Consider the following 21,193-nt stretch of genomic DNA (forward strand, 5'->3'; position numbering starts at 1 on the left):
AAAGATTATCTAATTCCAACTCCCCTTCCATGGGCAGGGATGCCACCCACTGGACCAGGTTGCTCAGGGCTCCATCCAACTTGGCCTTGAACACTTCCAGGGAACTCTAGGCAACCAGAGAAGAGTGAAGACCTGGCAGAAACTGAACATGGGACCTCTGTATTCAAACAGGTCATTCCATGTAATGCACAAACAATGAATTTTCCTATGAATTTTTCCTCTCAAACTTAGGTCTTCTGATGTTTAACAAGGTTCAGGTCGAGGCTTTCCTCACAGTTGGGGCATTTATGAGGTATCTGGTTTTGTCTCTTTTCCATGGATTCCTCTGTGTGCATTAACAGTACTGCAGCCTTTGCCTCACTGAGATATCAAAAGGACTTGTTCCCTCTATGTAGGTTCTTCTTTCCATGACACTCCTAGAAACTAAGCATCCCTGAGCCCACCACTCCTCTAACAAACGTAGCCAAAACTGGGCAAGAGGCTTAAGAGCTGGTGGGGTAGCAGATATGAGCAGGCACACACACACACACGTACATATCATACATTCTGCTTCCTTAGAAATCCAGGTACAAACTTTGACCATCTACTATCAGCTATAAAAACAGATTTTCCAGTTAAAAAAAAAAATCCACTTCTTTTATATTCTGACCTAAAGTTAATAAAAAAAAATTCAAATGAGTGAAGTTCAAGGCCAGAATTTTTCATTTGGAACAAAATTTGGTCAAGGACACGTTTACTGGGATCTTCACTGCTCTAGGTCTGACCTGGAATCAGAACCTGCAGAAAAACTGGTATTAATACAAGCTTAGAAAAACTGCCATCTGTGTAATTTACACCAAGATTACTGGCAGGGGAAACAACACAAGTGGTAGTTTCATAGAGGAGAAATTAAACTTTCTGTTTGTATCTCTTTGTCCCAATCTGAAGTAAGACGAAATTTTCAAAACCATCTTGTGAAGTATAAACCGTCTTTTCAGTAAGTTCTGAAATGCAGACATGGTCAAACCCCAAGACTGACAGGACGTATTGATATTTTCTACGTGGGTTTTTCTGTTTGCCACATCAAAACTGGGAGAAAGAGACATCAGAGCAATGAATAGCAGGGAGATTCACAGTTACTGCAAACACAAAAACCTATCAATAAAGAAAAAGTAAGTTGTGTGGACCACATCAAACCTTGGCTCTCGATTTCTCCTGAGTAAATTCACAAACGTCTCTATTTCTTTAGCTGTGATGTGTTTCTCTAGCAGTTTTCTGTTGTTGTGCAACAAAGCTGTGATGGTGTCTTCTGCCAGAATATCATAACCAATCTGGGACTGCATGACACAGAAGTTCTTAGCAATATATTCCTGAAAAAAAAGGAAAATTCCCATGGTAAACCGCTGAGCAGTAATGTTTTTATTTTAGAACCAGAGGCATTCAGCTCAGTTAATCAAAATAACCCTCAAAACTTTCCTCTCTGAGCTAGCCTGAACAAAAGAACATCTGAACAACTAAAATATGTACTGCAAGGAACAGATTTCATATTAGGGATGACCTACTCTTCTTATTCTTTTATATACCAGAGGAATGAATCCACAAAAATATATACAAAATTCAAGAAATGGCAGCTAATTTTTTTTATAAGGAAAAAAAACAAAAGGTTTTTATATCGTTTAAGAAGCTTTTTTCCTCAGTTTTCCCTCCTTCCAAGACAAAAATATTTCTGTAAAGCATTAGAAAGAAAACAAAGAAGCCACACACAGCAGCAGAAGTTTTTATCTCTTGTCCCTTTAGTCCACATTCTGAAATCCTTTTTGCTCATAGGAAGTCTCCAGCAGTGGGAAATCAGGCTACCTGACAGAGCAAATTCTGCTCTGATTCACTGCCATCCCTCTACAAACACAGAAACAGATAGTTTTGCAAACTTCCCACTTTATAGTCTAGACTCCAAGTGAATATTTTTAATAGCAGGAAGCTCATGAAGGAAGCAGTGGACCCCAGTCTCAGTTTGAGCCTGTAAAAGTACAAGGTGAACTTGTGATACTCATTGTCGAGCTTTCAATTCATATAGTACTAACCCACAAAAAACGAGGCCTTTCACCACAGAATCCCACTTGTAAGCGCAGAGAGCGATGTCAAATCCAGGATATATAATTATAGGAATCAGGAGGAAAATTACCCTCAACACCACTGACCTGGTTCTTCCTATAGTCCTGTTGGGAATGTCTGAGAACTCTGTAACATAATCTCAACACATATTTGTAGGGAGCATATCTCTGGTCACCCAGGTCTTCAAGTCTCAGCATCGATCCTTCACCTTTGTCCTTAAAAGGAGCTTTGAGGATGCCAAATATCTGCTCAAAACCAGAATCGATGACAATGAAAACAAACCCATATTTTTGCTAAACTTAAACTAAACAGCCTTGACTAAATGCAAGTGGGGCCACAATCTGAGATATCACAGCTTTATGCATTTGTGTTCAGCTTTAGATTTCCCACCAACCTGACTGATATTGCTTTCTCTATTTCTGCTATTCCCAATTTTGACCACTGTTTGTTAAGTGCCTTAACAATTAAAGGATACATTAAAGGAAAAGGAAGACTATGCTGACTGCTGTCCAATTTCATCTTTTTCCCCCTTTTTTTAATTTCTGTAGGCTACTTAAAGAGAACATTAATTTTTATTTACTTGCAAGTTTGCCCTCATACAAACAAAGCCAGAGGTCTAGAAGGGCATTGGAATTTTTCCAGTATGGGGAAAACTTGCAGGATTGGGACAGTGCTGCACGCTTATTTCAAATTTTGTGAACACTTCGCTCTCAAATGTAGCCTTAAAAGTCATGAGAATCACATGAAACTAAGCCATCAGACACATACTTCACTCTGGTTCAGGGACCAAGAGATGAGCCTTGACCCAGTAGTGTTATATTTACCCAGTCCAACCACACACAAACCCACCATGGCATAAGCCACATTACCCAAAAATAACATTTTCTCACCTCACTGTCTCCTACAATCTGGTTGCAAACACAGTTAAGTTATTAACACAGTAGGATGTACCTGAGCCAATATGTTTTGTTCCCTCATTAGTTTCTGTCGTTCCCGGTTTGGCTTGGTAACAATCACATCCAAAACTTCCTGCCCATTATTAGGCACATCAGCAACAAAGAAAATGAGATCTTCCAGTAACTTGGTTACAAACCTAGAATGAATAGACAAATCATTATTATATATAGTCATTCAACACTTGCCACGATTCATTAAGAACAAAAATCATGTTTATAACAAGCTTTACCTGGCAAAATGGAACTTCCATCACTGCAAAGTTAAGCTTGGCGCATACTTAAGGATTCCAAGCCTTGGTTCAGCAGAAGCTTAAATCAATCACAGGGCTGTTTACCAAGGCATTAAACAACAACCAGAGGGAAAGCAGGAGAAAAATACAGGCTGTTGGATTGATACACAGTATTCAGAGATGCAAAATCTATACCAGCTGGCCTCGAGGCCCAGGAGCAGTAAAAAGAAACTTAAACAGTCTAGCAAGATTTTTTATGTTTTATCATGGGTCCATGAAACAAGATGATGGACTCAGCAGAGGAATAAAAACATTCTGCCACTAGATAATTTCCCTACTGACCCAAGAAACTGCTTCATATATATACTTTTTCATATACATATATATATTAATATATAACTGTTTTCATATATATACTGAGCCAAGAAAGTCTCAGCCTACTGACAGAGAACAGCAAGGTATGTGTGTCCCCCAAATAAAAAAGAGCAGAAAAGGCAGATGTAGGATGAAGCAACCAGAAATAAACTGCTGGGACTTCTCTTTATCTAAGCAGGGAAGTGATAAGACAGTAAAAAGATGTTTGGGTTCTTTGTTTTTTCACTCAGCTTTTTGAGGCTGAGTACCAGCACCCAGGCCATTACAGATCTGCCTGTTATGATATTAAACCACCTGGTCTAATTGCTACTGGAAACTGACTGCAAAAATCCGGTTTTATCACCAAAAATTAACATTTTCAGGAAAAAGAAAAGGTCCTGTATATGATGCATTACAGTTTACAAATTAACACTGCTAGAGAAGTTGTCTTATATCCAGTTTAACCACAGGCAGGTGAAGACAAATAGTGAACTTCATCACTGGCAGTGGGATATATTTCACTACAACAAAATCCCTTAATTCAGGGGCAGGTGGGAAGAACAAACATGCTAATAGTGCTACAGCCCAAGTGGGAATGAATACAAGGGGTAAACACCAAAATTACGTAAGGTAGGAAAAGAGAATGGGGGAAAATAGAAACAAGAAAGCAAAGGGATTACTGGGCCAGCTTCTCAGTCACACTAAAACCTCCTTCTGAGGCTTTTGCAGCACGAATATGAGGTGAACATGAACTTCACACAGATCAAGAGCCCTGCTGTGTTGCCTCTTGTATGGATGGCCTTCTTGTGCATGAGAATGAGATGCAGTGAACCTTCATATTGCAGCTCAGAAATGGTTTATCAAAGGAAATTAAGACAAACACATTTACCCATTTATTTATGTGGCCAGTGAATTGGGGAAGTGCTGTTTATCTCCATTTTACAGAAGAGATGCACAAATCAGCCTAGATGCTGTGGCAGAGGTGGGATCTAACCTCCAGCTCACACTCTCAGCGCTGAAGTGTCTTCTCCCAACTGCCTCTGCATCCATGAGGATATTACCAAATTTCATTATATTGTGAGGTCATGATGTCATGAGTAACCAAATACTACTTTAGGAGGGAAAAAAAAATAAAACTCACTAACCTCCTTTCGTTCTGGGTTATTGTTCCATTCTCCAGCTTTTTAACTGTTGATGCTAAAACCTTGTTTGCATCATTAGCAAAGTCCAAGTCTCTGACCTCAGACAGAGGAACTGACACAATGGCAAAAGCTTCCTTGTCCTCTTTGGTTTGGCACGTCCCAATCTGCAACAGTTTTTGGTTTAAAGTGGGCAAGGAGTGTTCTTACCTTTATCCTGATTATTATGCATATTTTATATGTTAGAAGGGAGATCACTGGTAGACAAACTGAGGAATGAGTCTGGGATTTTAATCCCAAGATATAGGTGTTTACCTTTAACATCACAGGCCTCTCCTCATCAGTATCTATTGGAATGCTGGTACTGGTGACCCAAGTGTTAGTGCATAAATGCCTCAGTCGGACATAGGAGTTCCTAAAGGAGGACAAAGCAAACAACAGGCAGAGCTGCAACAAGAACAGCATCTTGGAATTATGCAGAGTGCTGGTTTTAAGTAGGAGTAAAATATTCTTCGAAGAAAAAAAAATTAAAAGGGACACGTTATAAAATCCCATCCGAATAGAAACACATTTCATGAATAAACCCAGTTCTTTCATTGTTTTAGTTTCTGCAGAATAATGGCCCACTTTAAGTTGTCACAGCACAAAAGCCAGAAAGTAAAGCTGACCGTGGTTTCACAGCTTCACCATAATGATCTGCAAACCCTCGTTCCAGGGTTTCCATTACAGTACCAGTTCTCAACTGAAAATCAAGTGAACAAAGAGCAGACATAAGATCCTTCAAAATTCTTTCCATATGATAATCTGTGGTATTATCAAAAAGCAGGGCTGAGAAAGCAATTGCAATTTTAACTCTGAATTTTACTTTTGAAATATATTCACTGTGGTCTTCGTTCACGCTCTCCCTTTCACACTGATGGGCTTTGAGTATTCAAGTAAGCAAATTATCTGGCAAAACTTAGCATAGCAAACACTCTTCAAAGCCTCATACAGCAGTATTTGTGGGTACCCAGCTTTAAAATCATAACAACTAGCCCCAAGTGTCTGCAAGCCCATTCAGTCACAGCCAACACCCTTTGACTTATCTAGCCAATCTCAGCTATGCAACACAGCTGAAAATTTCAAATATTGACAATTAAAACCCAGAAGCCACTTGCTGAATTCATCTGAATAACAAATGTCTTCAGTGGCATCGTGATCTGTCAGAGAAGCAGAAGCCCAGTTCATGACACACGTTATTTTGTTGGGAACAATCCAGTTAGATCTATTAGGAACACAGTTTTTTCAAGCAGTGCGCAGACCTCAGTTCTGTCCTCACATATATCTGTGCGATATTTAGCCCATTATTTTTCTCTTCACAGGCTCTTTGAGTGTCACTTGTTTTATCCTTATAATTATTTTACCCAGTCACAGCAGCAGCATCATGTTTTATACATCCCTTGTTTACCCATGAACACCCCCTCAGTTTTCAATGGGAGGATAATACTAGCTCATGTTTGATTTTTTTTTCTGCTTTACTCACCAGCATAATGCCAGGGAGAAACCCTGTCAATGCAGCACTATTTTCTGCCCTTTTTTCATTCTCTTTTTTTTATTTTACCTTGGAACCAGGCAATCAGCTCTCTGAAGAGTGGTGGCATCCAGTTCAAAGAGAGATGCGATGTCATTTCCATGTGGCACAGAGACCAAAGTATACATAATCTTCTCCCCTGCCTGGCGCTTCTTCTTTGAAGCAGGAAGGTCGCCTTCTCTCTGCTGATTAGGCACAAGGGTTATTTTCTTGCATTATAAATCCTCCAATTACCTTGCAGACAATCTGAATTGTAATTTTTTTTTTCCTCTTTTTACCTTCTAGCAAGAATTTACCATGACTGGCTTTGCAGCGACACAAAGGATGCACTTTGCCCCAGGCACGTGAGGTCTCAGGCAGTCATTAGAACAACAGCAGGCCGTGAGCTACAGAGAGGCTGCAGCACTGGATGTGCTATTACTTGGCACCTACAACTTCAAAAAACCTGCAGTAGTTGCAGTCCCCTCACTTCCATAAGATGAAACTCACAGCGGTGGTTTGGAAAGTTCAAAGAAGAGAATTAATGAAAGTCAGATATTTTTTTTTTAAAGCAGGGAGGGGATTTAAAAATTAAGCAATTTGCATAAATCCATTGTCGTTTCAGTTAAGTTTTTTACCTCTCATTTGGTCAGAATCACAGCAGCACACCTTCGCAGAATCACAGAACTACTTAGTGTGGAAAAGACCTCCAAGGTCATCAAATCCAAATCCATAGATCACCACTTTGTCAACTAAATCATAGCACTGAGTGCCACATGCAGTCATTTTCCGAACATCTCCAGGGATGATGACTCCACCACCCCCTGGGCAGCCTCTTCCAATGCTTGACAACACTTTCCATGAAGAAATTCCTCCTGATGCCCAACCTGAACCTCCACTGGCACACCTTGAGGCCATTTGCTCTCATCCTGTCCAACACTTTCCAAACAGCAAGAGTCAGGATATCTGCTCCACTAAGATCTACCTGTCCTGGCAAGGGGGGGACACAAAGCACCAACACAGGTCTGATTTTACCCACTGCAAGGGGAGAACTTTGTTCCCTTTGAGTTGCTCAAACGAGGCGTGTGAATCTACGGTGTGATCTTCCTACTGAAAGTAGGAAGTCTGCTGAAGTCTGCTGAAAGTCTGAGGGGACTTTGCGACTCAGCCACCCTCATCTTTAGTTATCTACATGCCTTTGTCTTCACAGACTCCAAATTCCACCTTCCCTAGAGACACATCTTGCCTTGAAGGAGTAATTCAGAGTCTGAGTCCGTACCCACCCAGCAACCAATAGAATTCCTGGTGAAAGTAAAAGCTGCCCCTCTGGGGTGTTGAGTTACACATATTACAAAAGACTAATAACCAATTAAGAGACTGGCAGCCCAGGACCCTTCATGTACACAAAATATATCATAGAGGTAGAAGAAAAGAGGATGAAGAACGCCAAAAAGGGGGGGGGGAATCAAACTCTGGAAACCTGAAATACTATTATAATGATTTATAATGCAGCACTAGGGAAGAGCTGTACAGAGCAGTGTAAAAGGCCAGGTTGCACTCAGTTTGCATTAGTACCTTGATTAAAACCAAACTGTAAGGGATAATCAAGGGCAAAGCTTTGATTATCCATGTTGACAATTGAGATTAAGCAACAAAAATCAAGGATGAGTGAAACTATGTAAGAAAGAGCCAGTTATCTCATTTCAAGGCACTTTTTGAATCCTTCCAAAACACTCATTTGTTTCATTATCGAGCCTAAAAAATGCCAGCTTTCCATCCCATTACTTCTATCAAGGACAGAGACAGTAGGAAAAAACTGAAAAGGCACACAAATTATAAAAGAATCCTTCTAAGAGCTTAATACATGTGAAAATCTAATGTTAAATGAAAACTACTTTCTACATTTCCAAACAAAACAGAAAACTTGAAAACCAGTTTAAAGATCAAGAGGTCTGTAAAGGGATGAGTAGCACAGGATAGTTTAGAACAGCATCCAGACCTTTTGGTATTTCCCATAACTTACATTCTGTTTTCCCAGAAACTACCCACTCCACTATAATTTCCAAACTGAAATGACTGGTATACAAAAAGGCAGCACACTTCATAATTGTATGGGGTTTTTTTTTTGGTTTGGGGATTTTTTATGGGTTTGGGGGTTTTTCTGTTGGCAGATGGGGTTAAACCACGACACTGACAGGAGTGATGTTCACCCTGCAGTTTGGGGCTGACTAACCACCCACTAGTCTCCCCAACAACTGTATAGATCCAGTTGAGCAATGGAATTGGCTCATCAGGCCTAAACCCCACCAACCAGGCTTAACAGCTGTCAAATCAAACCTGGCATAGGAGCAAGATCTGGTTTTTGGTCTAAAAAGAAAGTCCACTTCAACAGTGGGCAAGACAGTGTCTGCAAACTGCTGGCTGCAATGTCAAGCCTAGCTGAGCAAAACCAGCCCTGCACAAGAGCTGTGCTCCAGACTGAACTCCACCACAAACCTCAGAACTCACCTTATTACATTATTTTAGGATCTGAACCTCACAGCTCAACCTGGATTAGGGGCATTAATCATGGAAAAAACTTCATGTGTCCCTTAACTTGGCAGCTCTGAACACAAGTTGCATCCATGGAGCACATGAGGGACAGCAATACTGTCATTACATATAAACATGCAGGGATTTGTATTTATGTCTCAATTTATGTCTCAGTCCATGTGCACACGCCTGTGTGTGGGAGAGGGAGAATGCACAGGCACTTGCATACAGAAAGCTTCTCATGATAAATTAAATTTAGTAAGCAGTCATCAGAATCTGCACTTAAACCCAGTCATTATTGAATCAGCAGATGAGTCTGTGTGAGGATGTGAGAAGAAGTGAAAGTATTAGGCTATTTTAAATTAATTAGACAAGATGATGAGCTCAGGAGAAGCACTGCATTCCTCACCAGATGAAAACAACATGACATTTGCTCAGGTAAAAAACTGGCATATGAGCAGATGCAGCCAGAAAATCTGGATTCAGTTGAGAGAAAGGAAGAAAAGAATTGCAAAGGAAATCAAACGTAGAGAGAAGAAAATTTAACTTAAAGCAGTACAAAGAGGAAGTCAGTGGAACAGTTTCAGAGATGTTGGAGATGTGGTCAGTGACAGCCGAGGAAAGCACTTCCAAGACTTTATAGGAAAACAAAGAGCCAGGTGAATTACATGCTAGGAGTATGGAGAGGAGGTGCAAGAAATGGGTGGGCTGAAATAATAACAAATAGTAAATTCACTGAGGGAAAATAAGTAAAGTTTTGATTGTCCCAAACTAATCACAAACTAGTGACGGGCTGTCCCAAGTCAAATTAGATCCATATCCAAGGTGAAGAAGGTAGAATCACCTCACTCTTGTTGTGCACTGGTTAAATCACTCACAAGGATGAAGGAAAAATATGTAAGGACATTTGTCTTTCTTGAGACTTGCAGCCCAGCAGACAAACCTTTTTAACAGCTCTTAACAGAACTTGCTAGTAATTGTGACCTACCCTAAACCTTCCTTATTCATCTCAGTGGGGCATCATACCTAAAATTTAGGAGATTTACATGGGGTTTTCCTTACAGAGGGGCCTTCAATTCAACTGCAAAAAGCAATACAAACCCATGACAGACCTGAAATACCTTTTCTTTTAGAAACCCAATCTACAATTCCAATAGGTGAAGACTCCTCTGGTGGCATAGAGACAGACAAGGTTAATGCCCTGCTCCTGAATGAATACATTAAACTGCACTACAGATTTCAGCAGAAATTAAATTTAATAGCATCCAGAGTTCTGAAAATGCCTGTTAAACCCAGTACAATGTGGTATCTCAATATGTTAACCCAGTTTAGGAGGCTCTCAGAAAACAGGTATTTTCCCAGAGCAGTAACGTGAGCAGAACTGCCCAGGTTAGATTATTTTAAAAATTCTATATGGAAAGATAATGGAGTAAATGAACGGCCAGCCCTGCTCCTGCACGTTCCAGAGCCCTGGCAGACGGCACAGCACAGCAGTAGCCTCCTGGAACACCTTCACTGTTGACTCATTTGTGAGTCATCGCATTTTTAGCAGAGACATCACGTTGCAATCCTGTTGTTAGGAGCCAGAGACGTTCTGTAAGAAACAATGTATGCATTTCCAGAGCTGATTCAGACCTGTGTGCAACAGCAGAATAATAATAATGTGCCAGCATCTGTGTCTCCCCTTCTCCCCAGCCTCTCCAGTGGTCTGACTACTGGCTTTATATAAGCAGAGAGATGCTGACATTTTAAAGCTGACGATTATTCTTTTCTTTTCAATGTTTTTAGGTTGTTATTGCCAGGTTAATCCTTTAAAAAAACCCAATAAATCCCCCAACTCTATTCTTGTTTAAACTGCATCACCCGTGTCCCATATTATAAAATTATAATTTAACAAACTTAGTTCTGGAAGGTAAAATAAAATTAAAAAAAAAAAAATTTCCATAGTTTATAAAAAAAAAATCTCTTAGGTTGGCAGCAAGGAAAAAAAGTTAGAATTGCAGAATGTCTGGAATTCATAAAGATAGATAAACAGAAGTCAAAGGAGATATATTAAACTGCACCTGGAAGTCCATGGCAGAACTGCCCAACTTCTTTACAAGAAAAAGAAACACATACCAGTCTCAATTCTAAGAAAAATCTCAACAATAAAAGGCGATTTGGAACTGGTTAGAATTAGCACTCTCTGGAAAATGAGGACAAATGGAGTTAAGGCAAAGACAGGCCTTAATGCAAAGGCACTAACAAATTACAGGTTTCCAGCTGTTCTTGACATTTCCCCAATGTTTGGAGCATTCTTCTGGATGCTGTACATTTCTATCCTTAGAAATAATAGCCTACTTTGCAGCACAAAACACACCAATTTTGGATTTAGTGGGAGCTGTAACACAGAACACCATATTTTGATGCATGATATACTGCAAACTCCTAGACTTCAAGAGATGAAGCAGCTTCTTTTTTTGTAAGACCCTTGAATCACAGGAAGGTCTTCCCATCTAAAAAAAAAAAATAATCTTCTGGAGCTTAGATGTAAGAATATTAATCATCTCATTGTAAGGTCAAATTTTACCAGAAATAAAAGCAGTGCTTCACAAGACAATTTGGCCAGATTGTCAAGAAGCAGCTCATAAATGAGCAAGGAACCACAGTCCAAACATACCTTTAACGCTTGGGAACAGAAGTCCTAATGGCTTCCAGTAATATTTATGATCTCTGGAGCCAAAACCCTTTCAGACTTTTGGGTCACATAAGGCAAGGCAGAAAAGACCCACGTGTCCGTGCCCACTACTCTACCATGGAAATTCCTTCTCTGTTGCTGCTTCCGAAAATTCAGTTGCCTGAGCAACTGTGACCAGGACTTGTAAACCAAGAGGGAACATGCACAAGAAGCCCTGTCACACCTTTAGGAGTTAAGAGTTGGCACAGACGGTTGTGCTGCCTTTAAAACCCAGACAACAGATATGGAGGTGGTACCAGACTGGCAGAGAAAAGAAAAACACAGAGTCAGTCACTGCTGGAAGGGACCAACACTGAGGCATTTGATGCCACCTCCCTGCTCCAGCAGGGTCATCCCAGAGCACATGGCACAGGGTTGCATCCAGACAGCTCTGGAATATCTCCAGTGAGGGAAACTCCAGACCCTCTCTGGGCAATCCGTTCAGTGCTTGGTCACTGCACAGCAAAGAAGTTCTTCCTCGTGTCCAGGTGGAACTTCCTGGGCATCAGTTCCTGCCCGTGGCCTATCCCATTGCTGGGCACCCTCGAGCAGAGTCTGGTCCATCCTCTGCCCCCTCCCTGCACACACTGACACACATGGATGAGGTCCCCTCTCAGTGTCTCCTCTGGATGCTGAACAGCCCCAGCTCCCTCAGCCTTTCCTGGTCAGGGAGATGCTCCAGTCCCTGAATCATCTCCACAGTCTCTGCTGGACCCACTCCAGTAGCTCCATGTCCCTCCTGTCCCGAGGAGCCCAAGACTGGACACAGCACTCCAGATGTGCCTCACAGGGCTGAGCAGAGGGGCAGGATCACCCCCTTGACCTGCTGGCAATGCTCTTCCCAGTGCTCCCCAGGATTCCATTGGCCTTCTTGGCCCCCAGGGCACAGGCTACAGGTTCAATCCTTCAGTCATAAGGATTCAAGTATTCACTTCCCATTTCCCTGCTACCCAGACTTCAGATTTTGCTGGGGTAGGGCCACTTCCACCTCTCCTCTAGGACAGATTTACTTCACGGGCAGTATTTCAAAATATTGCTTCAGAACGTGAAAAAGAAGATGACTTTGCAGTGAACCAGTCAGTCAGTCACCAGGCAGAGGAAACACTAGATGATAATCACAGAGCAAGGAAAGCATGTGTGCTCCAGGTTATGTGCTATTGGATGCAAGACTGACATAGCTGACCCTTAAAGAAACCCAAATATTATAAGATTCTTGTACTTTTGAGGGATGATTCAAAACACTGTCATTATACCAAAAGAAATTCCTGCACAGAGATCTGGAGCTTCTGTATGCGGTTGCTCAAGGTCAGAATAAAGGCTTAAAATAGCCATTGCTGACTCATGGCATTTCCAACAAGACTACAAAGGGGTGAATGATCCAAAGGGATTCCTACTATGCTACAAATGCCACTAGGCTTAGATTTACATGGAGGGGTTACCAAAAATTGTTAGAAGTTCTTTCACAAAACATCTTTCACGAGAAAGTGCTGAGTGCGTAAGTTAAAATTTCCACAGAGACATCAGTTTTGATCATCAATCAGCTTTGATTAATTTTTTATTGGACGTATTTCTCTAACATGATTTATCTGGCCTGGGGCTTTAGCTGAAACCAATACCCAGGAAGGATAAGCCCAAGTGTTAGAGAAGTCATCTTTAACATTCATGCTCAGATTACTCTTGGGCCTTCTTCATTACCCAGTCCAGGGAATATTTAACTATTTAGATGAATTAAAATGGCTACAAAGCTCCAAAGGCCTCAAGTGTCATTCCAATACAAAAGAGAAACAACTCGTGGAACTTCTGTACTTTTGGAAGGGAGAAGTCTCATTTCTCTAGACAGCTTAGCTTTTATTGCTATATTACCTCTATTACCAAATACCACTGAAGATAGAAAATTAATGTTGTCAACTCTCAAAAAAGTCTCAATTTTTATTGAAATTGCAGTCCTCAAGGCACGGGATTATGTAAGAACCTTGGGTTTCATTTAATGAAAACTAAAAAAATTCTTCCCCCGTGCAGAGAAAAACTTTAAAATGCATCCTCTTAAAGAACAAGAGCCAGAAGGCAGGCAGAAAGAAATTAAACTGAAATTTTTCAAAGAAGATCTTGGTGTTTTCAAGGCAGTCTAGGGAATTTGATGGAGGAATTACTCTTTTTTGGAATACTTGTTGTCTTAGTAACAATAAGATTCCCCCAAGGTCTAAACTCCACTTTCTTCACAGGTTATAAACCACATGTCTGGCCTTGCCCTGTTAGTTAGAATTGCCTAACATGCTCTTGATGTTGTAAAGGCAAAGGCTGTTGCCTCCTCTAAACCCATCCATGCTGCAGCAAAGACAGCAAAGATCCTTGCAAAGATGTCCCAGCAGCCATAAAATGTAAATAAAAAGAAAGCTATGAAGGGCTTCCACATGTCAGGCTGTACTGGGTTAAGGGTACAGCATTTCCCAGGTTAAATGAACATATAAATTCCACTTACCAAAGCCTTTCCTTCATTATTAACTTCTGGATAGCGTGGGTTAAGCTGGAAAAGAAAAGTCAATTTTCAGCCATGAGGAAGCTGAACTCTCATTTTGTTGTACCTATCTATTGTATCTTGGTAGTTTTTTGATATTTCATAACTGGGGGAGAGAGTTTGGTTCAGTTCTGTGTGATGAATCCACACTGCAAAAGGACAGTGGAGTGTTTAGAAGCAGCACAAGAATGAGAGTATAAGAATTACCAACTCAATTTCTGACTTAGCTGGCTCTGTCCTCACCTCAAAAAAGTGTATCTTGCAACCAAGCTTAACTCAAGAGGAATCTCAAATAACCAAAACCAAAAAGGATGATGAAGAAAGCACAGATAGTTACTATTCTAAACACTGCAAGTTAGTCACCCACACACTTACACATGCAATCACTTCCAGGACTGACCTGGAGCAGATACGTTGAGATAAAAAATTAACACTCTTGATGTCTACTGAGATTTTACAGGAAGACAGTGAGCTCAGAATTAACCCAGCTTTGAAACAGGGATGGCAGTGCCACTATAGAAAAGTGTTTCATTGGTTCTGCTTAACCATTAGTAATGGGGATAATATTTTCTCTCTCATACCAGGACTATCAAGCATTAATTAATAGCTAAAGCAATATGAGAAGCTTGGATGAAAGACACTATAAAGTATTTAACAGCCTTTAATATGATACTGCTTTTGACAAGAGAAATATGTAGACTCTAAGATGAGTGATTATGTAGGCAGATACACTCTCAAATAAATAAAAACATACACACCCACTCACTGGCTGCACATGAAACCTTTCAAGATTTGACTTACATAAAGAAACAATTTTGCCTCAATATTTACCAATATTCCCTGACATAGGATATGCCATCAAAGCACTGAAAATGTTGAAGCTAGAAGTTATATAAGGCAATTTAGTTCTTAAGCAATCACAGTGTGTATACGTCTTACAGATAAGTACAGTCATTTTCTTGGCTTGAATTTGGTATTACCAGTCTGGAAGAGCCAGTAGTGAATTGCACAGGGTAAAATTAATGAATCCCAGTAACACTTTTCAACATCATATTATCATACATCTAACATTACACAGACAACTTTTGTGAAGAGTTTTTGCTAAGTTTATAAAGTTTTCATTAACCATTATCACTTATACCCCTTTATCTACTCCCCCCTCCAAAAAAAAAAGCCAGCTCCCCACCATATCATGAACCTGAAGAAAGGTGGAAAATTTTAAGATATTTTTAAAACTGCCGAAAATCCCCTCCCTCTGTGTCACAACTTGATGAGGTAACACAGAAATGACCAAAGGCTTATTCTGCCTTCATTTCAGTATTTGCATTAGCCACTGTGTTATCATCACATAAGAAAGCCTGCTTTCCACCCTGCCTTGACAGCTATCCCAAAACTTGCATTTTGCTTTTCCATGACAATCTCACACACTCTCCTGGCTCTGACTCCTACCTGCTTCTGCCCTACAACAGGAATGGGAGATGAGTGCCCAACAACATACAAGTAGAAGTCATATATGTAACTGTTTCCATATAGTTTTGGTTTCTTCCTAAGTTCTCACTTTCCATACTAACTGACACCTTAAAATAATTCAAAATTGCCCATTTGGACAGCCAAGCTCAGCTCTCTACCTTTGGTTCTCCATCAAGACCAGAGAAAATCATCAGGTAATGGAAAAGCCACACTCTGAGGCCTTTCAGCACAGGAGCAAAGAAGGTACAGAAAGGCTAAATTTTACCCTATCTTCAGATTCTGCCAGTTGTAAGCAAGTGAGACAAAGTCTGGGTCACCTCAGGTCTGTCACCAGACTCAGCAAAGAACTGTGCACTGAAGATTTGATTTTGAAACACAATAAACCTACAGGGTTTCACTGAAGGGCTCGAGTTGTCTACCCAGTATGAATTAGGTCCTGAATTCTATCTTTCAGCTGCTTGCTTTCAACATAATGATGATTTTTTTACAAAATACAGCCACAACAAGAGAAGCTAGGAAAATCTCCCTCCCACGACACTTCTTGCCTACTTTAAAAATCACTGAACAGATTGCCCTCAAATCTCAAAAATAGTTCACCTGTGGACTGAGGGTGAGGGAGACAGAAGGCTCCAATTAAAAAAATCAAGTATGTCTTTTATGATGGTTTTCCTGCCCCACTGTTACAGAAATAATAAAACTAAAAATGTGCTGTTCAGAGGAAGTTTTGAGATCCTGACGTTAAACTATAAACACGACAAAACACAGTTTTAGGGCTGACATTCATGGCCCCATTTTCAGCTGTGCTTGGCAGCTGCCACTTTTATTTTCCTTTCAGCTGAGGTTGTTGGTGCTGAGGATTTCTGAAAAAAAAAATAAAAAATCAGACTATTAGCTGTTATCCCATCCTATACTCTCCAGGTAGAGGGAGCATAAATCATGTGGTGGTGTATGTCATATTACACTTGTTACGAGTCCTTCTCAATATCCGAGTACACAATGACCTAAGGACACAGTGACAGTCTTAACACTCCAAAATCTATTGCTTTTTCTGATTTATGTAAGATCACTCCCATGTTCTTCAATAAGCCTCCAAAACAATCAAATCCTTGAAAATAACAACATTAATATTTTTTTCCCTTACTGCTAATGAGATCAAGTAAAAATTTTTTGCAGGTGTTTAGAAAGTAACAATACTGTGCTAAAATAGGCCTCATTAAAGCTCAACAGTCTTCGAGGTTTTTTGTGTCATTGGGTATGTTGAAGTTGCAATTTACAGAAGTGTAGCTGAAATACAGTACTGAATATTCCTGAAAATGCCACTGGAAGGTGCCTGCAGTCAATATTCAGTAAGAACATGATGCATTGCAAACTGCAGAGCTTAAGCAAGTGTGATTGTACAAATCATTATTTTAACAGCTTGATTACGTGGTGTTTTTTTTAGAGTATAGATCTTTTTAGAGTATATCTTCAACAGTTTCTTTTTCAATGCAGAATAATCCAGAAATCCTAATACTCCACTGCTTGTTTTTCCACAAACTTAGGCACAGCCATTTTTTACCTTTCCATGGATGGGAGAGAAAAAGGTACCACAAAATGAGAGTTCAGCCTCCTCACGGCTGAAAAGTAAACAATATCAAAGACCCTGAAACTCATGTCATGTTATCATGGGATGGTTTGGGTTGGAAGGGACATTACAGATCATCCAGTTCCAACACCCTGCCAGGGGTAGGGACACCTCCCACTAGACCAGGGTGCTCAGAGCCCCATCCAACCTGGCCTTCAACACTTCCAGGGATCCAGGGACAGCCACAGCTTCTCTGGGCAACCTGTGCCAGGGTCTCACCCCCCTCACACGGAAAAATTTTTTCCCAATATCCTATCTAAACCTGCTCTCTGTCAGTTTGAAGCCATTCCCCCTTGTCCTGTCACTCCAGGCCCTTGGAAATAGTCTCTCTCCATCTTCCTTGTGGGCTCCTTTCAGGTCCTGGAAGGCCACAGTTAGGTCACCCCAAAGCTTCTCTTCTCCAGGCTGAACAATTCCAACCCTCTCAACCTTTCCTCACAGCAGAGCTGCTCCATCCCTCTGATCATCTTAGTACCTCCTCTGGACTCTGTCCAACAGCAAGACTAAGATAATCAGCTCTCACAGCTCCAGTGACAATGATTTATGACACCACAGACACTTCATCTTTTCCAGTTGCTTGTACATATGAACCAGACTAAACTCCACACATCCTCCAGCCTACACAGAATCTCCCAAACTCCAGAAAATGGGTCTACCCTATCAACTTTTCTTTCCCATCACAGCACCATGAAAGACATCACAGTTTTACACAGTGTAAAATTTTACACACTGAAGTCAGTCAAAGTTATATCTTTAAAGTTTTCAATCCATAAGACTCAACTGAACATAATTTCTTCCTGTTCTACTACTGTGCAAAACAACTTCTTGCTAACAGGTTATTCCTAGCTTTAATCTTTACTTTTGCATTTTCAGGTAATAAGATATGCTTTACAGTCCAGCAACTGTGGACAAATTTCACATTTATATTGAATGCTGCTTTCTTGGAGAAATGCATGGAAAGTACCCAAACAGGGTATTTTTGGACACTCAATTAAGAGGGAGAGAAAGGAGTTTGAGGAAAGAAACACCCATACTGGTTTTAATCAAGTTTTGTTGACTAGGTAAAGGGTATTTAAAGCATCTTGTCAAGGAAGGAATTAGATTGCCAAATTTCAGCTAAATGAGCATTTTAATGACTTGGTTAAAACCTGCATTTATGAAGGAAAGTCAGACAAAGAATGAAAGGATCTAATTCAATACACGTAAACAGTTCCCATTTCATCTGATAATCAGCCTGTTACTCAGTCAACAAGGATAAGTGTTTCAGGGGAAAAAAGCCAGCACAAAAGAAAAATAATCCACTTTTCAAATCTTTCATCTTCATTAGGTTTGCTTTGTTCTTTGTTAATGTCATACTGATTAGCTTTCGATAAATGCAAAGGACTTTTGCACAATTTCAAAGACTTCAGTGGCATTGAAAGGACTTTTGCCATCTTGTTAGCTTGCCAGAAAGAGTGGCTATAACTTTACCTTCATAAACTCCATTCAAATCTGCCACAGCACTGGCACAGGGTTCCTGATAATCATCATCTGAGGGAAGTTTAAAAATCCTTTAGTCCAACCTGAATGCTGGGCCACAACCTCAATCTGAGCTTCAGCAGCTCCACACCAACCTGTGCTAGATGAAAAAGCATCCTCATCTCTCCAAGAGTTATGTTCTAAATGTTAATATCCCACATGCCTTTCAGTGGTCCTCACAAAAATAACTAAGGATGATTGAATTAGATATGGTTGGTATTTCTACTGTTAAAAAAAACAAACAAAAAACACATGCATACAAAACCCCACTAACAATAAAAAGCAACTGAGGGGAGACTTGTAAACCTCCATAAAGCATCACAAATAAAGAGGTACAAATATAACTGAATAAAAGCCTCTCAAGTAATCTTGAAATAATAAACAAAAAAAAAATAATGCATTTGCTGGTTTCAGACACATCAAAATGCAATACCAGAAGACACTGCATTTGTAATAACAGAAGTAGTCCTTACAATGATGAGATGACAATAAATGTTGTGTTAATGGCTTTGCACTTCCTTCCTCCTAAAGCCTGTATGTAAACAAACAGCCCAAATGCAGCCAAGTTAGGTAGGACTGAAAAAGTATTGCCGAACAGTCTCAGGTCTAGCTGGCTGAGGGAAGAAAAAAACTCCTTTCTCCAAGATCCAGATTTATAGAGGTGTTTGCACACTGACAGATGCAAATGTTGTTCTTAACTTCCACCAAAGTCAAGGCAAGCCAGGTCAAGAAATTTAGCTGCATTCTCAAGATTCTTAAAAACCTTGGAAAAATCTAGCTCTGGACAGCTTCTAACTCTGCCACTTTAAAGCCACATCCAAGTCTGTGAAACAGGTCAGACCGGGTCTGTAAATCAGTAATCCGTCCTCCTCCTCTAGTTTGGATCTCTTCCATCTCTTCATGCATAGCTGTAAATTATCCCTCACTCATGGAGCTTTAAGCAAAACCCCACTCCTGTGAGACAGCGAAAAACAGAAATAAGGCTCACGGTGCCGGGTTCACCCCCTCACCTTGGCAAACCCTCTCCAATCACTGAACCCAACAGACAGAAACTAATCTCAATGCTGTACTAACATTTAATGAAGAGACCGGGGAAAACTGGCTCCAAAGGGGGATTTTGAAGCGACCTCCAGGTAAGGAGGTCCCGCAGTACCAACAGATTAAATGTGCGAAGGCCTTGGTGGATGCTGCCACCTCCTGGTACTTTCTCCGGTTTGCAAACTCTTCTCCTTGAGCAAAAGGTACCTGTATATCTACTAAACAAGGCCATTTTGATCCAGTTATTTGCCACAGTGTTCTAAAGGTAATAGGAACCACAGAGCATCTACCACCATGTTCTCCTCCTCCACGTGAGCTGCGTGATCAGTGGGTGAATAAATCCCTCTGCCAAGGTTTGCTTCCATGCCACCCCAAAAAATAACAATGGTTCCTTTTTTTTGTTTCCTAAATACAAATAATCTCTGTCAATACCCAGTTTTCAAAAACTGGATAACAAAATACCTAAAATATGGACTTCAAATATTCAGTCTCAGCTGCCTTAATAAAACATTCTATGCAGGACTCCCATTTTCCACAGCTATTTAAGGAGGTGGAGGAAAAGGCCATAAAACTACAGAGAAAGTTTCTCCAGGGCTTCAAGAGGTTAATCCTGATTTATATCCTCGAGTTCAAGAACTAATTTCCATTTTACATTTCTTTTATCTTAGCTAATGCCGAGGATACTATTACCCATCCAAACATGTAATCTTTTTAAAATCTTATTAGATGTTGTGTTTTCTATTCTTGTGACATTTTTTACTATGTCCTATTCAGAAGACAGAAGAGGATCATTATCTATCAATATGAACTTGAACATGCACTTAGCTATCTTTACCATGAACCAGATCAAGGGATTTTTACAACAGGATTAAATTTATTAGGAAAAAGTATGGCTTTGTCTGCCTGGACAAATAAATTATTATAACAATATATAGCAGGCTAATATTTTTAATCACAGGATGGTTTGGGTTGAAAGGGACCTTAAAGATCTCTAGTTCCAACACTCCCTGCCATGGACTTAATCCTGAGACATAACAGAAATGCATTTAAAAGCAAAGTTTAACAGCAATTCTTAGGTTAAGGTGAAGAACGTACATAAGCTTCTCTGAGAAGAAATGGGTGGTTTGGTACAATTTTGACAAAAAGCAGAGTAAGATAATATGGGAAGAAAGTATTCAAGAAAGACAAGAGGAATATCAAGTAACTTTTACTGGCCATTGATCCAAGAGTTCTCAGCAAGTGGTTTAGACCAGAACAAGGAAAAAACCAGCTGACAGTCCCACAACTTCAGCAGTTCTTGTTATCCCACCCAAACCACTCATGCCCCTGGTGCCTCAGCTCACTGACCCTATTCCAGCACAGACTATTCCCTTTTCCCCACACCCTGGAGGTCCTTGCCAACACCACCTCAGGGACAGCAGTTGGACTGGACTTCCTGCTCAATTCAGAATATTCATATAA

At 40.3% G+C, this 21,193-nt stretch overlaps 1 protein-coding gene across 5 annotated transcripts in view; it reads right to left on the reverse strand.

Annotated features, from left to right (window-relative positions):
• ITPR2 (inositol 1,4,5-trisphosphate receptor type 2) overlaps nucleotides 1-21,193 on the reverse strand; it is a 242,940-nt gene that overhangs the window by 167,002 nt on the left and 54,745 nt on the right. For all 5 annotated transcript variants that reach the window (XM_027660753.1, XM_027660754.1, XM_027660752.1 and 2 more), the window contains 7 exons: nucleotides 14,047-14,091; nucleotides 6,371-6,525; nucleotides 5,086-5,185; nucleotides 4,777-4,937; nucleotides 3,043-3,184; nucleotides 2,178-2,336; nucleotides 1,177-1,349 (listed from right to left, as the gene is read on the reverse strand). In XM_027660753.1, the coding sequence (XP_027516554.1) occupies nucleotides 1,177-1,349; nucleotides 2,178-2,336; nucleotides 3,043-3,184; nucleotides 4,777-4,937; nucleotides 5,086-5,185; nucleotides 6,371-6,525; nucleotides 14,047-14,091 (935 nt within the window). The remainder of the gene's footprint in view (nucleotides 1-1,176; nucleotides 1,350-2,177; nucleotides 2,337-3,042; nucleotides 3,185-4,776; nucleotides 4,938-5,085; nucleotides 5,186-6,370; nucleotides 6,526-14,046; nucleotides 14,092-21,193) is intronic.

The sequence above is a fragment of the Corapipo altera genome, unplaced genomic scaffold (genome assembly GCF_003945725.1).
Source record: "Corapipo altera isolate COAL_440 unplaced genomic scaffold, ASM394572v1 239, whole genome shotgun sequence".
NCBI lineage: Eukaryota > Metazoa > Chordata > Aves > Passeriformes > Pipridae > Corapipo > Corapipo altera.